Genomic DNA, 20,890 nt, shown 5'->3' on the forward strand with positions numbered 1-20,890 from the left:
TTTAGAATTTTTTGTATTTTTAAATATATTTTTTAAAAAAATAAAATTAACAATTAAAACAATAATAAATACAATATATTTATTAGAGGTGAATAATATGATAAATACTGACTTTATTTTATTTTTAAAAATTATAAATAAAAAATAATTATCAAAAATTCTTTTTAAAGACTCTTGAATTAAAAAATAGTCAAAAAGAATATATATATATAATCAAAGACGAGGAGAAGGAAGCTTATGCATCCAATAGACTAAAGGGTTTATAAGGTCGACTATAGATTGAGAAGAATCAATGAGATTAAAGATCTAGAGGTATAAGAGCATTAAAGATTACACGAGTAAAATGTAATCTTAAGCCTGGTGTTTTTGGGTATGATCATGATGTGTTTAGTTCAATAGGGGCAAACTATCTAGTGACTTAATTTGAAAAGAATTATTGATCCTAAGTTAATTAATTTGAACTCGATCAATCCACTAAACATATTTTCAATGACTTAAAACTCGATTTTAAATCTTGATTAAAAGAATAAAAATGATTAACGTGAATAAAAAATAAATAAAAGTTAATGTATAAAAAAATAATTTAATTAATTGATTTTAGAAAAAGAAAATTAGAGGAATATATTTTATAATATCCGCCAACGGTAAAAAAAAATGAGGAAGATTCGAAGTGGGCGAGCTGTGGCAAAATCTGATAACAAAAGCCAAACGATCACGCAAAGAACAACCCGCTCCTCTCCCCTTAATGCCCCTCTGTGTTCGTCGTAATTTCAGGAACACCACTGCCTTCTCTCCGGTTCCTCCGCGGGGGCCCTGGGGGGTATTATTGTCCACTAAAATTAGAAAATAAAAGGATTTAGATTCAAGGTATCGAGAAGAAGGAACAAGAACATCACAACTCCGCCTCCCTTTGGCTCTTGCTTCGCCTCGCCTCCTTCATCTCGCCGCCTGCGGCAACCACCGCGGCCTCGGATTAGGGTTTGGTTTCTGGTTCGGTTGGTGCGCGGTTGGAGGTTTCTTGAGGATTTTTCTGGATATTTGGTCGAGGCCTGAGTGGTGGCGGAGCTTCGGACGTAGAGGGGCTGGATCTTGGCGGTGCAAAGAGGAGGAGGACTCCGGCGATGTGCAGGCCGAGTTGTATCGGTTCGTTTCCGTAGAGTCTGGTGTCCTTTGGTTGAGGGTTTTGCGAGTGCATTTTCGATTGGATCCGGTTGCTGTTTTGCGCGGTGGGTCGGTAGGTTGGAGATTGGGAGTGGGACTACGGGATCTGTAGAAGGGGATGAGTAGAAAATGTTGCTGAATTCCGTAAAATTCTGTTCTTTTTGACAGCTTGTGTAGAGTTGTACTTTGCCTGCGAGAAAGAAGGAAAAAAAAAGGAGTCGTGAAGAAAGAGGGAGAAGTGAAGAGAAAATAAGCAAATTTGGAAGGAAAAAAAATTTGTTGAGAATTCAAGCTCTTAGCTGTAAAAATGCAGCAAGATCAGCGAAAGAAGGTACGCTTTCTTGATTCGTGCTTTGCGCGTTTATTCTCTTTCTTCGTTGTTACAAATTGGATCTGTGTTCTCGCCAGTCTTTGGTTCTTCTTTTTGTTCTCTTTGTTTTCTTTCAATATGGCAATTTCCTTCCGTCAGATTTCTCATGAGATCTATTTAATGTTTTTGTAATTACCAAAATCTGTTTGAGAGATGAAAGTTTGTTTCGATCAATTTGGGTATTCACTGGAAGATCTTTACTTGTTTTCGTGTAGTCTCTTTTTACTCAAACCGATAGCCAATATTGATTCTATTTTAGGAAAATTCGGTGCAGACATTTGTCTTCAGTGTTCATCTGAAAAAAATCTAGTTTTTATCGAACAGTCAATTCAATCTCTCCTTAGAGTCGAGTGCAAGCAATTGTTGTTGATAAGCTCCAGGTTCTCTTTTGTTCATCGCTCTTCTTTATCGTGTTTATCATTGGTTAATGCACAAGGTCTCTTGGATTCCATCTATAGACTTTAATCAATAGCTTTGGAGGTTTATTCGTTTTTCAATTTTTTTTTTATCACTTATTTCATTTATTGGAAGTCTTCTCCCCTATTTTTTTTTTTTATATCCGTATATTCTGCTTGTCTTCTGCTTTAGGTTTCTGTTCCCAAGTAGTGATGGCTGATGATGATTCAAAGTACTGTTCAGTAAAAATTTTTTGAGATGGTGGCTTTTTGCTGTTCCAGAAGTCTAAATTATCTCACTAAAAATTCTTTTCCATTCATCTTTTTAACATGGATGGATTCAATAGGAAAGAATAATGTTATATTAGATGCTTAAACTGATCTGGGCAATTTAAATTAGTGGAATTGGATAAATTTGAATTCCTTCCTCCTCTTTATTGCTTCCAAGTAAACAAGAAAAAAATGATAAGTTATTTCATTTCTTTATTTTCCCTCCAATTTCTGTCCAAGTAAACACAACAATAGTTTCCTGCATCAGCTGGTGCCAAATAAAGTTGATGCTCAAGGCATTTTGATGAGCATATGCGGTCCCACATTTGTTCCTTCTTTAGCTTATTATATAAGAAAGAACTTGCATGTAAAAGATAGAGGGTGACCCCAAGATGTCTATCTCTGCTATCTTAAAAGTATTATTTTTCTCATTATAATTACACTTAAAATGCAAATTTAGCAAGTGACATATCGTGAATTTTCATTTCAATCTTGTATTCTGCAGAACTCACCGGAGTTGGAGTTTTTTAGTGAGTATGGCGATGCTAGTAGATACAAAATTCAAGAGGTTATTGGCAAAGGTAGCTATGGAGTTGTCTGCTCAGCAATTGATGTGCTTACTGGTGAGAAGGTGGCAATCAAGAAGATTCATGATATTTTTGAACACATCTCTGATGCTGTTAGAATCTTACGTGAGATCAAACTTCTTCGCCTCCTACGACATCCTGATATAGTGGAGATTAAACACATAATGCTACCTCCATCAAGGAAGGATTTTAAAGATATTTATGTTGTTTTTGAGCTCATGGAATCAGATCTCCACCAAGTCATCAAGGCAAATGACGACTTAACAAAAGAACACTACCAATTTTTTCTCTATCAGCTTCTTCGTGCTTTAAAATACATCCACACAGGTAATATCTTATTCTATAAAAATTTATTCATCTAAAAACTTAATGTGAATCAATTATGCTTTTAGTTGCTCTCTTTCTTTTGTTTTAAATTAGTAATACAAGTCCATCAAGTTTTAGGTATTAGTGGTTGCACTCTAATAGAAAGTCAACACCAAGTTATGTCTATTGCTTGTAGATATTAATTTTGACAATTTGAAATTTTGAAGTTAGGAGTCACCCTCTCAACTACATATCCTTTTTTGGGCATGTGCAATTCATAGGCACAACTTTCTAGTGTATTCACATCTGGCCTGGCTAATAATCATCTGCTAATTCATCATCTGAAGATTTAGTAGGTTAGCTTCCAAAAAGACTAAAACTACCTAATAGTTTTGGATAAAGTGGCTCGAGCAAGAGCTTAGGATTTTTCCATATGACTGTGTAGTTGTAAGATCTGTTGTGTTCCCAAGAGTCAATTTTGCAAGAGCAAAGCCATTATGATTGTACAGACCAGGAGTTCAGTTACTTAAATCCACGGACTGTGCCATTAGATGATTTACGCACTGTCAGTCTTGTTCACATGATCTTAGCATCAAAAGATATAGGACTTGTTTTTTTTTTTTCCTTTTTTCATTTTATTTCAAAGGTACATTTTGTAGATTGTTTAACATTCAATTGTTTTGTTTACAAAGAAGAACTTCAAAGGAAAGGGTTTGTGCTAACTTTGTAAGCTTTGTGAAAGTTTAGAGAGTTCTATATTTACCTCTTTGGACAATGAAAGGCCAATGTGCCATGCTTGTCGACGTCTTAAAAGCTTTAGGAAAGTTCAGTGTTACGGTATGCTCTGCTGTGTATATCCTATTTACCAAAATGAAATCATTTTGACTCAAGAATCACCATCTCTGATCTAATTTGTTGGTTCACAATGTTTCATACATTGTAATATCTTCCCTTCAACACCCTATCCACAGTAGTAGGAATTACAAGCTTTAAGTAGAATCTGCCATGGCTTAGTTTTTTGTTTAATATGATCACAATGATTATAGCTTTGTTTTGCATATGAATATAAGCGCACTTATATTCAGAAGCTTTATTTTTTTGTGTTTCCATGATTGTATCATTTATGTGCAATAAATTTGAAATTTTTTTGTGCTAGTAGAAAGATTTAGTATGTCTTTTCATTGATCAGTTCATCATTCTCTGAAATGCCCTACTTGTTATATTTCTCTTTTTCATTTTGCTATGTTACTGACTGAGATGTTGCATGCAGCTAATGTCTATCATCGTGATTTAAAGCCAAAGAACATACTAGCAAATGCAAACTGCAAACTGAAGATTTGTGATTTTGGATTAGCAAGAGTTGCATTCAATGATACCCCAACAACAATCTTTTGGACGGTGTGTTGAAATTCCTTTTTTTATATCCTGTTAGTCTTTACTCTTTATATATCTAGTCTATCAACTAAAAGGAAAATTGTATACTTATTTCTCTAAACCTCCTAACATGTAACAGGATTATGTCGCAACCAGATGGTATAGAGCTCCAGAGTTATGTGGATCATTTTTTTCTAAGGTATTCGCATATTTCTATACCAGATGGTTATTGAAGCATATTCTAAAGAAAGTTGTAATTTGTCAATGATTCTAATATGCAAACAACTTCCAAATACATGGCAATACTGGATCAGACTATGTAGATCTACAGTTTTATGTCACACACAACCTCTATTCTTTTACAAAAATGCTATGCACCTAGTTCTAGACGAATTGATTTTCAAGCTGTTGTGCGGATAGGATTGTTGTGCGAGCAAGAGCAGGGATTCAATGCACTCACTACCTAGACATATCTCCTGGAAATTCATTGGAAGTGAGCACGAGTGCAGAATTGCTCATGGTGATGTAAGAGATCTACTCATTGGCTGAATAGAAACAAGCGGTGGGTGGTGTTGGACAAATATCAAATTGACAATGGTTCAGAAGGTGTTCAAAATTGGATGAGTGCTAGATCTAGGCATCATGAGCTTGCCTAGTTAGGGGTGGAAGAGTAGTGGCCAACAACATTGAAGGGCGAGCTCCATAAACATGGCTAGGGAATACACTCACGAGAATTGGAAGAGGAAAACAAAATAATTGAGAGATGAGGGGAAGGCCACACAATACCTACTAGAAAATCCTAATCTTAAAAGGGTTGCTGTGATATCATGTCATAATTTGTGAAAGGTAAAGCTCTACTGCTTGTTACATTAATTAGAAACACTTGTATAGTATTTATATGACTAGTTTGTGGTATATGACATAGTAGCTTCATTTGAATTCATATGTTTGCTTTATTGGAATGATATAACTAATACATAAGATATAGTTGTGCAATATACTACATATTGACTAACGCGCCTTGCCTATTGGTTCATTTGACCCAATAGTGTGCCCAACTCACCTTGCCACTTGATTCATTTAACCCAATTGATCTACTTAGTCTACCCAACCTATTGGTTTGTCCTATCCAAGTAATTTGCTGAATTCAGTTGACATGTCTCATCGATTAATCCATATAATGTGCCCAATCTAACCAACCCTTTTGATTTGATCAGCGCTCAATATGTCTTCCGTACTTGTGTTAGTCGCCTCTCCCAACCCGCCTAATCCACTCAATTTGCTGCCCCTCTTGGCCCATCTATGTTGCCCAACCCAAACTGAGTCACACAACTCACCCATTTTGCTTTGGTTGTCTAATTTTCCCATGTTGCTCAGTCCCTTCTTGTTCATAATGTCTATTCTTTGAAATTTGAATAGAGTGATAATAGGTACTCTTTAGAGAATGTAATAGAGAACTAGATATTCCATGAGAAAGAGTGAGAAATAGCTAAGTAGGATGACTAGGAAATCAGAATTTAATGAAAATTAATATTCCAAGTTCATTTTTTAACAAACATAGGAATTTATTCTGTAGAAATTCATGGAAAATAGAATAAGCTCTCATACAAACCAAATACACCACAATACCTTTAATAACTGCTAAGGCAAAAAATAATATTTTGGGAAAATTAGTTTTTCAACCTAAGTCAAAATGACAAGTTAGCGAACAGTATGATGTGTGAATCTTACTCAAACTCACATACTATTTCCAAACTTGACTCAAAGCTTGATGATGAAGGCTTTCAATAATGGTGTGATGCAGTCTTGACACTACTGTTGTTGGAGTATCCATGTAATGGGCTACTTTCTAGTATTGACTCAAGACAATAAAGAACATACTACAAGGAATGGTATGCCCTAATGTCATACATTGTGCCTTCATACATCAAGCCACTATCAGAATGCAAAGATGGCACTTTGTTTTAGAAAACTACTAAATTTTTGTTTGATCATTGAGGATCAACTATATGAAAAACTAATTGAATTTGTTTTAGAATTAATTGAACTTTATAGTCACGTTTACAGTGTATCAGCATTTTATACCATGTTGTTCATCATAAATTTAGGCCTTTGTAAGGGACAGGGAAATTGGATGTTAACTTAGTAGAGTAATGGGCTAAGGATTGTTATCTTCGGATGATTCTTCTCTTATTGGACATCTCTATCTCTAGAATTGGGAAACAGGTATATTTTTTTTTTAAAAAAAAGTTATTTAGCAGTTTGAGCTTAGTTTAGTGGGTTTACCCTGAATGCTAGAGGGACATTACAGTTTATATGCTATAATAGTGCTTGTTCAGGAATGATTTTGAACTTCTATCTATGCTGAAATATGATTAGCGAGAGGTACTTGTGATGGGTTTGTTCCTTATCTCTCAGTTTACATTGTTGAGCTGTTACTCTACTTTTTTTTTGAAAAAAATATATTCTTTGATATGCAGTATACTCCTGCTATTGATATTTGGAGCATTGGTTGCATATTTGCTGAGGTATTGACAGGCAAGCCTCTCTTCCCTGGCAAAAATGTAGTCCATCAGTTGGATTTGATGACAGATCTTCTGGGGATACCTTCCTTGGATACAATTTCACAGGTACAATGGCTAATTAGAACTTCGCATTAACTGATGTGGTTGTTCAAAAATTTTGAAACATTCCTCATTTTGACTGTTCCGTCTTTCTAACCCAGGTACGGAATGAGAAGGCAAGGAGGTATTTGAGCAGTATGAGGAAAAAACAACCTGTGCCATTTGCACAGAAGTTCCCCAATGCAGATCCTTTGGCATTGAAACTTCTCGGGAAGCTATTGGCATTTGACCCTAAGGACCGACCAACTGCTGAAGAGGTAAGCTCTTCTGATTAAATTAACATTTTTTTGGTTAATATCCACCCTCCAGTATTCTTCCTCACACTTTTGCATGTATTTGTCAGGCATTAGCTGATCCATATTTCAAAAATCTTGCCAAAGTAGAGAGGGAACCATCTTGCCAACCAATAACAAAAATGGAGTTTGAGTTTGAGCGTAGAAGATTAACTAAAGAGGACATACGGGAACTTATATTTCGCGAGATTTTAGAGTATCATCCTCAGTTGCTGAAAGACTACATCAATGGAACTGAAAGAGCAAATTTCTTGTATCCTAGGTTAATATCTTATATCCACTACTCTACAGTATGTGTTCATATCTCTGACATTTCGTTCTTGTTTATACTCTTTATCAATGCAGTGCCATCGATCAGTTTAGGAAGCAGTTTGCTTACCTCGAGGAGAATGGTGGTAAAAATGGGGCTGTAATCCCACTGGACAGAAAACATGTTTCTCTCCCTAGGTACTTTTTCATTTTAGTCTGGTTTTGAACCTTATGATTTCCTTTCATCAGTTGTTCTAGACATGCAGAAAACAGTCATACATTGGATGCTTTTACATTCTTCTGCCTCCTCTTAGATCAACAGTCATCCATTCCTCGACTGTTCCTCCGGTGGAACAAACAAATATGGGCTTTTCGAGAGAGAGGCAAGGAGCCGATGAGGCATGCAAGAATGCTCAGGATATCGAAGGGTCATCTGGAAGTGTAGCAAGGGCTTTGCAGGCAACACAAAGGATTCCGACAGGTAATTGCTTAGATCCAGGTTGACCCTATAATGGTGATGTTGTTGCACTCTAAAAACCTAGTTTTCTGCTGTGTTTTCTCAGCTAGACCAGGGAAGGTTGTCGGTCCTGTCATGCCTTGGGAAAATGTAAGCGTGACAATGGATGCCTATGATCACCGACAATATAGTAGGAATCCTGTTCTTCCACTGCAACCAGGTGCCTGTCCAGCATATTGTTTCCATAGTACTAGTACTGCTGGCAGGTTGGAATCAATGACCAACGAAAGTGAATCCATATGCCATAAGCCACCACAACCATGTTTGCCCAATAAGTTCGCACCGGAGATTGCTCTCAACATGAGAGCCTCCCCATTTTATCTCATCGGGACAACAAAGGCTGAGCCGCCGGCTGAGAGCCACACGATGGAGGCAAACCTTTTGCATGTGAATTCCCCCTACAATGGGATTGCTGCAGGAGCTGGTTCCGGTCCCCATAGAAAAGTCGGCACAATTCAGTTTGGCACGACAAGGATGTATTAGGCAGAGACCACTGATAACTATGTGACTGGCGGGGAAATGAAAGGAACAATGAAGAATTCAAATGCTTTTGGGGCAGCCACTAGGAAGACAATTGCATTGGTGGCTAATTCAACTACATTCATAGTAGATATGTGAATTTCTTAGTGTAAAAGAGAACAGTAGAAAGGATCTAGTGAAAGTGTTCATCTTGTGTTTACAAGTTACAGCAGGGAAATTGATTTAGGGAATTATTTAACTTTTTATTTCGACCAGGCGTTCGATTCGCTAGCCTTGTACATATATGTTGCTTGGGATTGTTAGTTGAGAAGTTTGGATTCTTCCTGTGGTGTGCAGAAGTATTCCCTCATATCATCAATTGTGACCAACTTTCCCTTAGATGTATAATATTGAGCATTTTGAAACTGTATTAATTAGGTTCCCTGGAGCTGCAAGAACCTGGAGATTGTATATTTGTATCTGTTTGTAATTAATGTCCAGTCTAGGGGTGCACATGAACCAAGTTTGTTTACGAGCATTTTGAACCCGCTCATAAAATATTTAATTTGTATTTAAAATTATCGAATTTAAATTGAACTTGAAGAATTTTTTTTTTGAATCGAATTCAAACTATCATATTTTATTCGATTTTTCATGAACCACTTGCGAATTGAATTTGAGCCAAACCCTAATTATTTTTATATGATTTTAATTTAAATATACCCAAATTAAGATATAAATAATTCAAATCAAATTCAACTTTAAATTATAATTTAATTCTTCTCAAATAAATATTTGAACTATTTGAATCAAATTTAAATTTTATTTCGAATCAAGTTAAAATTATTTATATTTTGGGCTTCAAATCAAATTCAAACATCACATATATTAAACCTCAAAACTCAAATACACTCAATCACACACCTAGTTAAGCTGCTCTATGAAAAATACATTATGGAAGTATTGGTTCAACAGAGAAATAAATTTTTAAAATTTTAAAATAAGTGAAACATATAATTATAAGTTATAAATATATGGCTAGAGAAATAAAAAAAAATATTTTTTATTTTTTAAATTTTTTGCTTTATACATGAAATCACAATGGCCTTAATTTTTTGTGACTCGCAAGAATAAATTTTAGAAAAGGAGGAAAATGAACAGCAGTTATTCAACTCAAGAACCAAAAACAAGCCCACAAATACTCTCACAGCTGAGGCTTTATAGAACAAACAAAAATGTTTCACTTTATGTTGACCAACCTTGTTAATTGAATTCAACTGAGAAAATATACCAAAAATTATTACACACCAACGGCATGATTCAATCATTATCATCATCGACACAAGTAGAAAAGGACCAATACTTCAACAATAATTGGATTGAAGTGAAACAGTGCGAATTTGTTTCTCAAAAGTAATTAAAAAAAAGGTCAAAAAGAAAGTAATCTAGTAACGAGAGATTGGCACCATTTGTGCCTCAACTCCCTGACCTTTCTGATTTATGTACAAATCTACAACAGCTAATCATATCATCTCACCAAATTTGCCATGAGTTGAGGATCTAAATGGACTTCCCATTTCACTGAAGCGAGCAGAATAGATCAGTTCGTTTGAATGGTCAAATCTCAGTGGCCACCATCATCACATTTGATCACAAGAATCATCGCATTGACGGCGAAAGGAATCCTCCTCTCTTTCTAACAAATAGAGTTGGTGAGTAAACATCTCATATGGGGCTTGATTTAAGACCCTGCAGTGACAAGGTTCAGAGGTTGTAAAACAAATCCAAAGAATCACTGATCAAACAATAGGAGAAAGGTAAATAAGTCTTGTGTTGCCATTTTAAATTGCATGGAAGTAAGGTTAAGGAAAATAAATCATCGTCATTGAGCTGTATGTAGTCGACTATGAATCTTATCGTTTCATTTTATGCAAGGCTGAACAAGGAGAAGGAAAAAAATGCATCTGTTAGTATTAATTGCAAGTCTAACAGTCAAAAGATAAAATAGGGGAGTCAAGATTTTTTAGGCATTGCATAGAAGTTAAAATCTGGAGAAATGGCTTGAAGGAATCTACGACTAGTGTAATTTATATTATTTTGGAACCAGAGTGAAAACATGACGTTTTAAGGGAAAAATGGGCTTGTAAAATTAGCTAAAAGGTAAGTTTTTTGTAAAATTAGATAAAAGGTGATCAAGTCAACACTGTCGCTCTCCTCTATTGTTCGCACATAACACCAGCATTTGTTCACTCCCTCCCCTGTTCGCATGCAACACTACTGCCGGGCTGGATCAACCGGTTAAGGCGTGGCATCCTTGCACAATGAGTCGTAGGGTCGAAGGTCCACGGACGCGCACTGGATGAATAATCTGGGCCTGCTGTGTTAAATTCCGGAGACACTACGCTTTACCCGGGCCAGCATTCACCGCTGATTTACCTCCTCCTAGGATCCCTGTGGGGCCAGACCTAGGGGGCCGCTGGGCGGCGGGACCCGCCTTTTGCACAATGCAACACTACTGCCACCATTGCACCTACAACAGTCATCACTGTTACGTGCACAGCTACTACATACAACAGCCGTTGTCATCTCTCGAGCGCGTGACCTTGCCTTCCAGGTTGTGATGTGAAATCCAACAGCGTCATCCTCTTCTCTTGCGATCCTTCATCCTCACCAATAAGATTTTCTTATTTACCCATTCTCTATTTGATGTTAGTACATAGTAGATGCTTAGTAGTTTTGAGGTACGGCGGCCGTCAGGATGACGGATTTCAACTTTTTTTTAAATAGTTTGAGGTACCATGTACCTTGTTCCTGTTGGGGAAACTTGAGTATTGGTAAATAAATAGGAAAGAGTATCGAGATAAAAGGAAAAAAAACTCCTAAATTGAGTAGTACTCGTGAGCCTTTACATTAGAGTAGAGCTAACCCCCAATTGTATAGGAGGGTTATCCTACTTGTATGTCATAATAATATGTAGGAGGATAGTGTGACAAATATTATCTTTAGTTGATTTCCCATCTTATTATTCAGTGTAATATATGGTTCCCCTTAGTAGATCCTTGCATATCTACTAGTGGGAGGAGTATTAGTATAACTTGGGTCAGCCAGTGTGATCTAAGTCCTCATTTAGGTTAATGATTCCTGCTTGTTTTTCCTATGGTATTTAAAAAGGATTAAAAATAATTACCAAGAGAAATTAATATGTTGTCTTTAAAAAGCAAGAAATTTAAAGTTAGTTCATGCATGATGAAACAAGGGCTAAAGATACATGGATTAAAGTTAATTAAAATAGAATAAAAGATAACTTATTATTTGGTTAAAGTTGCTTTCTTCTTATTCACTATACAACATGTTGTGAGTAGCATGCTGTGAGTGATTACAAAGATAATGCGAGGTCGATAGTCATAATATGATAGTCAAAGTCAAAATGAGATAGCAATCAAAATCCGGGTATACGTATCTGAATGAACGACCTCTCAGAAGTAGGTTTCCAGTATAACCCGGGCGGCTCAAGAGCCGCCCGAACATACAGAGCTTAGCTTCCCACTTTTCTTGTACAGATCTCTCAGCATACAGTCGATTAGGCCCTAGAGCCGGCCGAGCATACGAGGCTTAGCTTCCCACTTCTCCTATGCAAATCTCTCAATATACAGTCGATCGGGCACTAGAGCTGGCCGAACATATGGGGCTCAGTTTCCCACTTCTCCTGTGCAAATCTCTCAACATACAGTCAATCGGACGCTAGAGCCAACCGAACATACAAGGCTCAGCTCCCCATTCCTCACGAACAGGACCTCCAAACCCAGTTCCTCATCTCTCCTAAGTGCGGCTCCCAGTCTATATCCGTTCGACCCCCCGAGTCGGTCGGACCTCCGGACTCATTTCCTCATCTCTCATGGGCACGACTCCCAATTACAACCGCCTAATCTTAAAGTCGATCAGATCTCCTCTAGGAGACAATACTGTCTAGGAATCATAACAAATTGTTAGAGAATAGCAGCTACTCATCAAAGAATATTCCCTTATTCTAGCATGAGGAAGGTTGTCGTACATTCTCCACCACCTGACATATTCTGACACCAAACATTCTCTGTCTCATTATTGCGAAGGTTATAAGAGATTGTATAAAAAGAGGATCCTCTCCGTTGGCTATATATGCTCAGATGCTGAAACGCTCACACTCATGTGTCAACACGCATCCATACTAGTGTCCTACTATTTATCTTCTTCTACATTTTCAGCCGGCTACTGTTCTGATTGAGCGTCGAAGTGCCTGCGCCAAGGACCCCCTCCCTGGTTCTCGCTCTAATGTTCCCATTGGCTCTGTCTGTGGTATGCGCACCTCCCAACTCCAGGTTCGCAGCTCCCAACTCAAAGTCTCTCCTCCGTTAACATTCCAACCACCTCACTGGCCCTCTATCTACTCAACATCTAAACGGGATCCAATTTGGCGTCGTCTGTGGGAAGACATTCACCTGTTCTAGAACATAAAGATGGATGCAGTCAATACAATCAACATTGCCATGACTTCGGAGGACTTTGACAAACGCATCACCGCTACAATACGGGAGTGATAAACTGGAATTTCTTGGTCTCTCCCCAACTCCATGAATATTTGGGAATCGAGGAATCGAGACAAATATTTCAAAGTACGGTAAAATTTGATTCGATCGATAGTCCCCCTCAAAGATAAAATTAAATTTAAACCCAAGCAAATTCATCCAAGCTCCAAATGACAGTCCAAACGTTCGTTCTGCTTGGTAGCTTGAGATTATCCGCTCAATTCATCTCGACAGATAAGTCAAAAACTTGAATTTTAGAGTTTAAATTTACACTATATACCTATACTTATCAAGTAAGAGGCTCTTCTCTCAATGGCCACTCGGCAGCTGTTATTTCTAAATGGCCACTCGACCGGTATTTCTAAAGGGCCACTCAGCCAATATTTCCAAATGGTCACATGGTCAATATCTCCAAATGGTCACATGGTTGGTATTTCTAAATGACCACTCATCTAGTATCTCCAAATGGCTACACGGCTAGTATCTCCAAATGGTCACACGGTCGGTATTTCTAAATAGTCACTCAGCCCGTAAAAAGGCAAATTTCAAATCGACGATCAACTGGATTCTCATTATAGTCGAAAAGAGCAAGATCAAATTATCCATGGAAATGAAAATGACAGCGGTCGAACGGCTCCAAGAAATTCCTATCAAAATTAACTCAGCTTCAATTGACCGACAGCAGTTCAATTAGTGGTGTTTAAAAGCTTTATCAATATCAATCAGCAATTCTCAGTTAACAAATTCCGACTTATGAAAATCTAGAACCTCGCAATCATTGCGAGTTATAAGCAAGCATGGCTCTCGCGCCCAATGACCATCCTATCAACTATCCCAGGTTCTCTCCCTAACTGCAGGTTATAAGCGAGCATGACTCTCGCACCCAACGACCATTCGGTCGACTATCCCAGACTCTCTCATCTTAGTTGCGAGTTATAAGCAAACATGACTCTTGCGCCCAACAGCCATCCAGTCGGTTGTCCCAGACTCTCGCCCCAGCTACGAGTTATAAGAGAGCATGACTCTCGCACCCAACAACTATCCGATCGACTGTCCCAAACTCTCACCTCAACTATGAGTTATAAGCGAACATGGTTCTCGCGCCTAACGATCATTCGGTCAACTGTTCTAGATTCACTTGGGCATGACTCCGTAAAGCATTTGGATCATACACCGTGCCTCTAATCTCTAAGGCACTCGTGTCATACACCATACCTCCATTCTCTAAGGTATTCAGATCATACACTGTACATCCACTCTCTAAGACATTCAAATCATACACTGTGCCTCCAAACTCCAAGGCATTCGAGTCATACACCATGTCTCTACTCCATGGCATTCAGGGCGCAGGGATATTCAAGAAAACACACTTAAAATTTTGCAAAGTAGGGAACTTACAAGATGTAGAATACTAAGCAAGCAGAACACTCAAGTAAGGTTCAGGTTATGCCTGAATTCCTTGCAAGAGTTCTTCTTATAGAAAACGCTAGGTGCTCATTGGGCCATCATCATGTTCATCAGTAAGAAGATAAGGAATCTAAACATTTATTATCACACATCTACTAAAGCTACTTTAGAAAAGTAACTTTACTTAAAGTAATTCGGACAGCTTGCAATGATTCTTCTTTATATAAAGTAAAGTTGAGTAGTCGTAAATCATTGGGCCCACCATGTCGCTGCATCAGATCTTAAAGTTTCTCATCCGAGATACGCAATCTTGTAGTAGGTATGTTGCCTGTGAAAGCTGATCATCACACTGTTTGACAGCTGGGTACCAGTCATTCCACCAGTTGTCTTTACCTCTACACGTGTTGCATTCCTGACGCTTTAGTGAGTGGATGAGTCGTAATTGTTGTAGTGCGTTAATAGCTTGCATTGTTGCTCGTTGCTCAAGTTGATGCAAATTTTCTGAGATTTGATGGAACTCATCGAGTGGGACTGGACGGCTATGGCGTTTATTAGACTCCAGTTGGTGCTGTTCAGCGAGATCGAGAGGGCTTCCAGGGCCTTGATCAACATCTCCTGGACCTCCTGGTTAGGCTTCTTCTCGAGCTCCTTGAGTGATGGTGGTACCAAGGCTAACCTGCCTAGGTCTTGCTCCGACCATTCTGTAAAAATTAACACTGAAATTAGACGAGATAGAGAGTCTGCTACCTGGTTATTCTTGCCGTGAATGTGTTCAAATTTCACTAATGGTCCAGCTCCGGTGATATAATCAGTAAAGGAGAGTCATCGTACTCTGGATGGTTTGTGATTAGCTGTTTTCCCAAAGAAGCTTATAATAGCTTGACAATCCATTCTGATTAGGAGTTCAGTTTTGTCAAGAAAATAAATCTTCAAAGCTTCCATTGTATTTTGCACCGCATGAATTTCAGCATCAATGGTTGATTTGGGAGGGTTAAATTTCCCACTTGCATATGCACAAATTTTTTCTGAGGATATTGAGTCATATTTGCTCTTTTTCCATTTACATATACCTCCCCACCCATCCGCATTCCATCTACTTCTAAAATGATGTAGCTTTATGATGGAGGTATCTCAAGATCTGGGAGTTGTTTAACCTTTTCTTTTATCTCCTGTATCAAATCCCAGTCTTGTTGGTTTAGCTTCTTCTCACCATTAGGTGAAGTTTTGGCATATAGAGGTCCCAAAAATTTTCCTAAATTAGGAATATAGTTTCTGGCATAATTTAGAAGACCAAGCCAAGACCGCATACGTTTAGTGGTTTTGAGTTCATTATCCTCGAAATCAGCAATTTTTGAGATCACATGCGGTTGAAGTTTGATTTTGCAGTTTCCAATAATTGTTCCTAGAAATTCAATTTCTGATACTGCAATTTTCATTTTAGTGGGGCTTAAGACAAGCTCATTTAACTGGCAAATATTAAGCATACACTGAAGGTCTTTTTCTAATTGTAAGGCTTCCAGCTGTGATTTATAGTATGTAACTTCTTCCTTCAATCTTCTGATTTCCTAGAGCGTATGCTTAATATTTGCCAGTTAAATGGGTTTGTCTTAAGCCCCACTAAAATGAAAATTACAGTATCAGAAATTGAATTTCTAGGAGCAATTATTGGAAACTACAGAATCAAACTTCAACCACATGTGATCTCAAAAATTGCTGATTTCAAGGATAATGAACTCAAAACCACTAAAGGTATACGGTCTTGGCTTGGTCTTCTAAATTATGCCAGAAACTATATTCCTAATTTAGGAAAACTTTTGGGACCTCTATATGCCAAAAACTTCACCTAATGGTGAGAAGAAGCTAACGCAACAAGACTGGGATTTGATACATCAGATAAAAGAAAAGGTTAAACAACTCCCAGATCTTGAGATACCTCCATCATAATGCTACATCATTTTAGAAGTAGATGGATGCATGGATGGGTGGGGAGGTATATGTAAATGGAAAAAGAGAAAATATGACTCAATATCCTCAGAAAAAATTTGTGCATATGCAAGTGGGAAATTTAACCCTCCCAAATCAACCATTGATGCTGAAATTCATGCGGTGCAAAATACAATGGAAGCTTTAAAGATTTATTTTCTTGACAAAACTGAACTCCTAATCAGAACGGATTGTCAAGCTATTATAAGCTTCTTTGGGAAAACAACTAATCACAAACCATCCAGAGTACGATGGCTCTCATTTACTGATTATATCACTGGAGCTGGACCATTAGTGAAATTTGAACACATTGACGGCAAGAATAACCAGGTAGCAGACTCTCTATCTCGTCTAATTTCAATGTTAATTTTTACAGAATGGTCAGAGCAAGACCTAGGCAGGTTAGCCTTGGTACCACCAGCACTCAAGGAGCTTGAGAAGAAGCCTAACCAGGAGGTCCAGGAGATGTTGATCAAGGCCCTGAAAGCCCTCTCGATCTCGCTGAACAGTACCAACGGGAGTCTAATAAACGCCATGGTCGTCCAGTCCCACTCGATGAGTTCCATCAAATCTCAGAAAATTTGCATCAACTTGAGCAACGAGCAACAATGCAAGCTATTAACGCACTACAACAATTACGACTCATCCACTCACTAAAGCGTCAGGAATGCAACACGTGTAGAGGTAAAGACAACTGGTGGAATGACTGGTACCCAGCTATCAAACAGTGTGATGATAAGCTTTCACAAGCAGCATACCTACTACAAGATTGTGTATCTCGGATGAGAAACTTTAAGATCTGATGCAGCGACATGGTGGACCCAATGATTTACGACTACTCAACTTTACTTTATATAAAGAAGAATCATTGCAAGCTGTCCGAATTACTTTAAGTAAAGTTACTTTTCTAAAGTAGCTTTAGTAGATGTGTGATAATAAATGTCTAGATTCCTTCTTATCTTCTTACTGATGAACATGATGATGGGGCCAATGAGCACTCAGCGTTTTCTATAAGAAGAACTCTTGCAAGGAATTCAGGCATAACCTGAACCTTACTTGAGTGTTCTGCTTGCTTAGTATTCTACATCTTGTAATCTTGTAAGTTCCCTACTTTGCAAAAATTTAAGTGTGTTTTCTTGAATATCCCTGCGCCTCTTTGTCTCCTAGCTCCAAGACATTCAGGTCATACATCGTGCCTCCAATCTCCAAGGCATGCAGATCATACATTGTGAAGCTCTAAGGCATTCGGGTCATAAACTGTGCTTCCAACCTCCAAAGCATTCGGGTCATACACTGTGTCTCCACTCTCCAAGGCATCCTGATCATACACTGTACCTCCAAGCTCCCAAACATTCGAGTCATATACTGTGTTTCCACTCTTCAAGGCATCCTAGTCATACACTGTGCCTCCAATCTCCAAGGCACTCAGATCATGCACCATGCCTCCGCTCTCCAAGGCATTTAGGTGATACACAATGCCTCCAATCTCCAAGGCATCTGGGTCATACACTGTGCCTCCACTCTCCAAGGCATCCGGGTCATATACCATGCCTCCAATATCCAAGGCACTCAGGTCATAAACCATGCCTTCGCTCTCTAAAGAATTCGGGTTATACACAATCCTTCCAATCTCTAAGACACTCGGGTCATACACTGTACCTCCGCTCTCTAAGGAATTCGAATCATACACCGTGTCTCCAATCTCCAAGACACTCGGGTCATACACCGTTCCTCCGCTCTCCAAGGAATCCAGGTCATACAACGTGTCTTCATTCTCCCAGGCACTCGGGTCATACACCATGCCTCCGCTCTCCAAGGCATTTTGGTCATACACAATGCCTATGTCCTAGATTCTCGTGCCACCCGGCTGAGTAAGTGAGTCTGCCCTCGTGCTTGTCCCAGACTCTCACATTGCTCGGTCGAGTTATAAGCGAGTCTGCTCTTGTGCCTGCCCCAGACTCTCGCACCACTCGACCAAGTTATAAGTGAGTATGCCCTCACGCTATATCCCAGACTCTCGTGCTGCCTGGCCGAGTTATAAGTGAGTCTGCCCTTACGCCTATGTCCCAAACTCTCGGACCTCTCGACCGAATCATAAGCAAGCATGTTCTCGCACCTATAACCCAGACTCTCGCCTCAGCTACGAATTATAAGCATGCACGGCTCACGCGCTCACTGACCAGCGAGTCGGCTATTTTGACTCTTGCCACTCATTCACTTGGGCATGGCTCCCAACACTCATCCACTTGGGTATAAGCCACCGCCCACACGACACTTACGTATCGCCGCCCGCTCAGCATTCCTCACATATTGTTGCCGGCACGACAATTACATATCACTGCTCACTCGGCATTCCTCACATATCACCGCTGGCTCGACACTTACATATCGCCCCCCGCTCGGCATTCCTCACATATCGCCGTCGGCTCGGTAGTTGCATATCGTCGCCCACTCGACACTTACATATCGTTATCCGCTCGGCATTACTTACATTTCGTCGTCCGCTAGGTCCTCACATATCGCCGCCCGCTCAGCACCTTACATATCGCCATCCGCTCGGCATCTCACATATCGTCACCTGCTCGGCTCTTTCATATCGTTGCCTGCTCGGCATCGGTTTCATTACTCGTTTGACACCATTATTGTCACTCACTCGATCTCGCCACAGGTACTCGTTCAATGTTATACGATGGGCCCAACTTTGTGGTCGAGAGCATTCAGCCTTTGTGATAGGTTGTCTAGTCAGTCGGACACGTTTCTCCTTCGACTAGATTTGAAGGGGATGCTTATGGTACAGCGTGTTGTGAGTGGCTCTAAAGGTAATGTGCGTTTTTTTCAAGATGATGTGGCGATCAAAGTCAAGGTGAGATGACAGTCAAAGTCCAGGTATACGTATCCGAATGAACCACTTCTCATAAGCAGATTTCCAGCATGAACCCGAGCGGCTCCCGAGCTGGTCAGACATATAGGGCTTAGCTCCCCACTTCTCTTGTACAAGTCTCTCAGCAAACAGTCGATCGGGCCCTAGAGCAGCCTGGCATACAAGGCTTAGCGCCCCACTCTCTTGTGCAAGTCTCTCAGCATATAATCGGTCGGGCCCTACAGCCGGCCGGATATACGAGGCTCAACTCCCCACTGCTCAAGAATAGGACCTCCAGACTCAGTTCCTTATCTCTCCTAGGCGCGACTCCCAGCCTATATCCACCCGGCCCCAGGGCCGATCGAACCTCCAAACTCAGTTCTCATCTCTCCTGGGTGCGGCTCCAAGTTACATCCGCCCAATCTTAGAGCCGGTCGGATATATTAGGGACAAAAGGAATTTAGATATCTCCACGATTGCATGATATTATCCACTTTGAGTCCAAGCTCTCATGGTTTTGCTCTTGGACTCTACCCAAAAAATCTTATACCAATGGAGATATCTTTTTCTTATAAACTCATGATATTTTCCATGTGTTTTTAATATGGAACTATGTTTGCAACCTTGCAACCCCAACAATCTCCCCTCAAACAAAGGACCATAGGATCCCCTCAAGTATTGAATCACTCTTGACCTGCTCAGGCCTCCCCTCAAGCATCAGGTCACTGACCACATGGTTTGATCGTGGATAATGGCTCTGGCTCGTGCTTCTTCCAACGGTTAGTCCGGTGAAGAGCGACCTTGCTCTGATACCAATTGTTAAGACCAAAAGAATTTAGATATCTCCACAATGACATGATATTGTCCACTTTGGACCTAAGCCATCATGATTTTGCCCTTGGGCTCTACCCAAAAGTCTCATACCAATGGAGATATCTTTTTCTTATAAACTCATGATCTTTCCTATGTGTTTGGGACTATGATTGCAACCTTGCAACCCCAACAAGATCTCCTCTAGGAGACAACATTGTCAGGGAATCGTAACAACTTGGTAGAGAATAACAGCTACTCACCAGATAATATTTTCTTATTCTGGCACGAGGAAGGTTGTCATACATTTTTCACCACCCGACATATTCTAACACCTGGCATTCTCTGTCACCTCATTATTGCGGAGGTTATAAGAGGTGGTATAAAAAAGGATCCTCTCCGTTGGTCAAGTATGTTCAGATGCTGAAACACTCATGCTCATGCATATTCGCAGACATTCATACTATTGTTCATCTTCTTCTGCATTTTCAATTGGCTATTGTTCTGACTTGAGCGTCGGAGTGGCTGTGCCAAGGACCCCCTCCCTAATTCTCGCTCTAACGTTCTCATTGGCTCTGTCTGTGGTATGCGCAAGTACGCAGCTCCCAGCTCCAGGTTCGCACTCACAGCTCCAAATCTCTTCTCCGTCAACATTCCAATCAC

The 20,890-nt window shown here is 39.4% G+C and overlaps 2 protein-coding genes across 4 annotated transcripts in view; one reads left to right on the plus strand and one right to left on the minus strand.

Annotated features, from left to right (window-relative positions):
* The first annotated feature begins 858 nt into the window (after positions 1-858).
* LOC121981591 (mitogen-activated protein kinase 10-like) lies at positions 859-8,947 on the plus strand. Its single transcript, XM_042534186.1, has 10 exons — positions 859-1,492; positions 2,702-3,110; positions 4,360-4,487; positions 4,603-4,662; positions 6,944-7,093; positions 7,189-7,344; positions 7,431-7,642; positions 7,726-7,827; positions 7,944-8,110; positions 8,193-8,947. The coding sequence occupies exons 1-10, from the start codon at positions 1,469-1,471 to the stop codon at positions 8,627-8,629; spliced, it is 1,845 nt and encodes a 614-aa protein (XP_042390120.1). The 5' UTR covers positions 859-1,468; the 3' UTR covers positions 8,630-8,947.
* Positions 8,948-9,816: 869 nt separating this feature from the next.
* LOC121981592 (tobamovirus multiplication protein 1-like) overlaps positions 9,817-20,890 on the minus strand; it is a 28,867-nt gene continuing 17,793 nt past the window's right edge. For all 3 annotated transcript variants that reach the window (XM_042534188.1, XM_042534187.1, XM_042534189.1), the window contains exon 13: positions 9,817-10,354. In XM_042534188.1, the coding sequence (XP_042390122.1) occupies positions 10,331-10,354 (24 nt within the window). In that variant the 3' untranslated portion in view covers positions 9,817-10,330. The remainder of the gene's footprint in view (positions 10,355-20,890) is intronic.

The sequence above is a fragment of the Zingiber officinale genome, chromosome 5A (genome assembly GCF_018446385.1).
Source record: "Zingiber officinale cultivar Zhangliang chromosome 5A, Zo_v1.1, whole genome shotgun sequence".
NCBI lineage: Eukaryota > Viridiplantae > Streptophyta > Magnoliopsida > Zingiberales > Zingiberaceae > Zingiber > Zingiber officinale.

Coding starts and splice junctions, on each gene's coding strand:
- LOC121981591 (XM_042534186.1), top strand. CDS start 1,469: ATGCAGCAAGATCAGCGAAAGAAG. Junction 4,488..4,602: donor CAACAACAATCTTTTGGACG/GTGTGTTGAAAT, acceptor AACATGTAACAG/GATTATGTCGCAACCAGATG. Junction 7,828..7,943: donor AAACATGTTTCTCTCCCTAG/GTACTTTTTCAT, acceptor GCCTCCTCTTAG/ATCAACAGTCATCCATTCCT.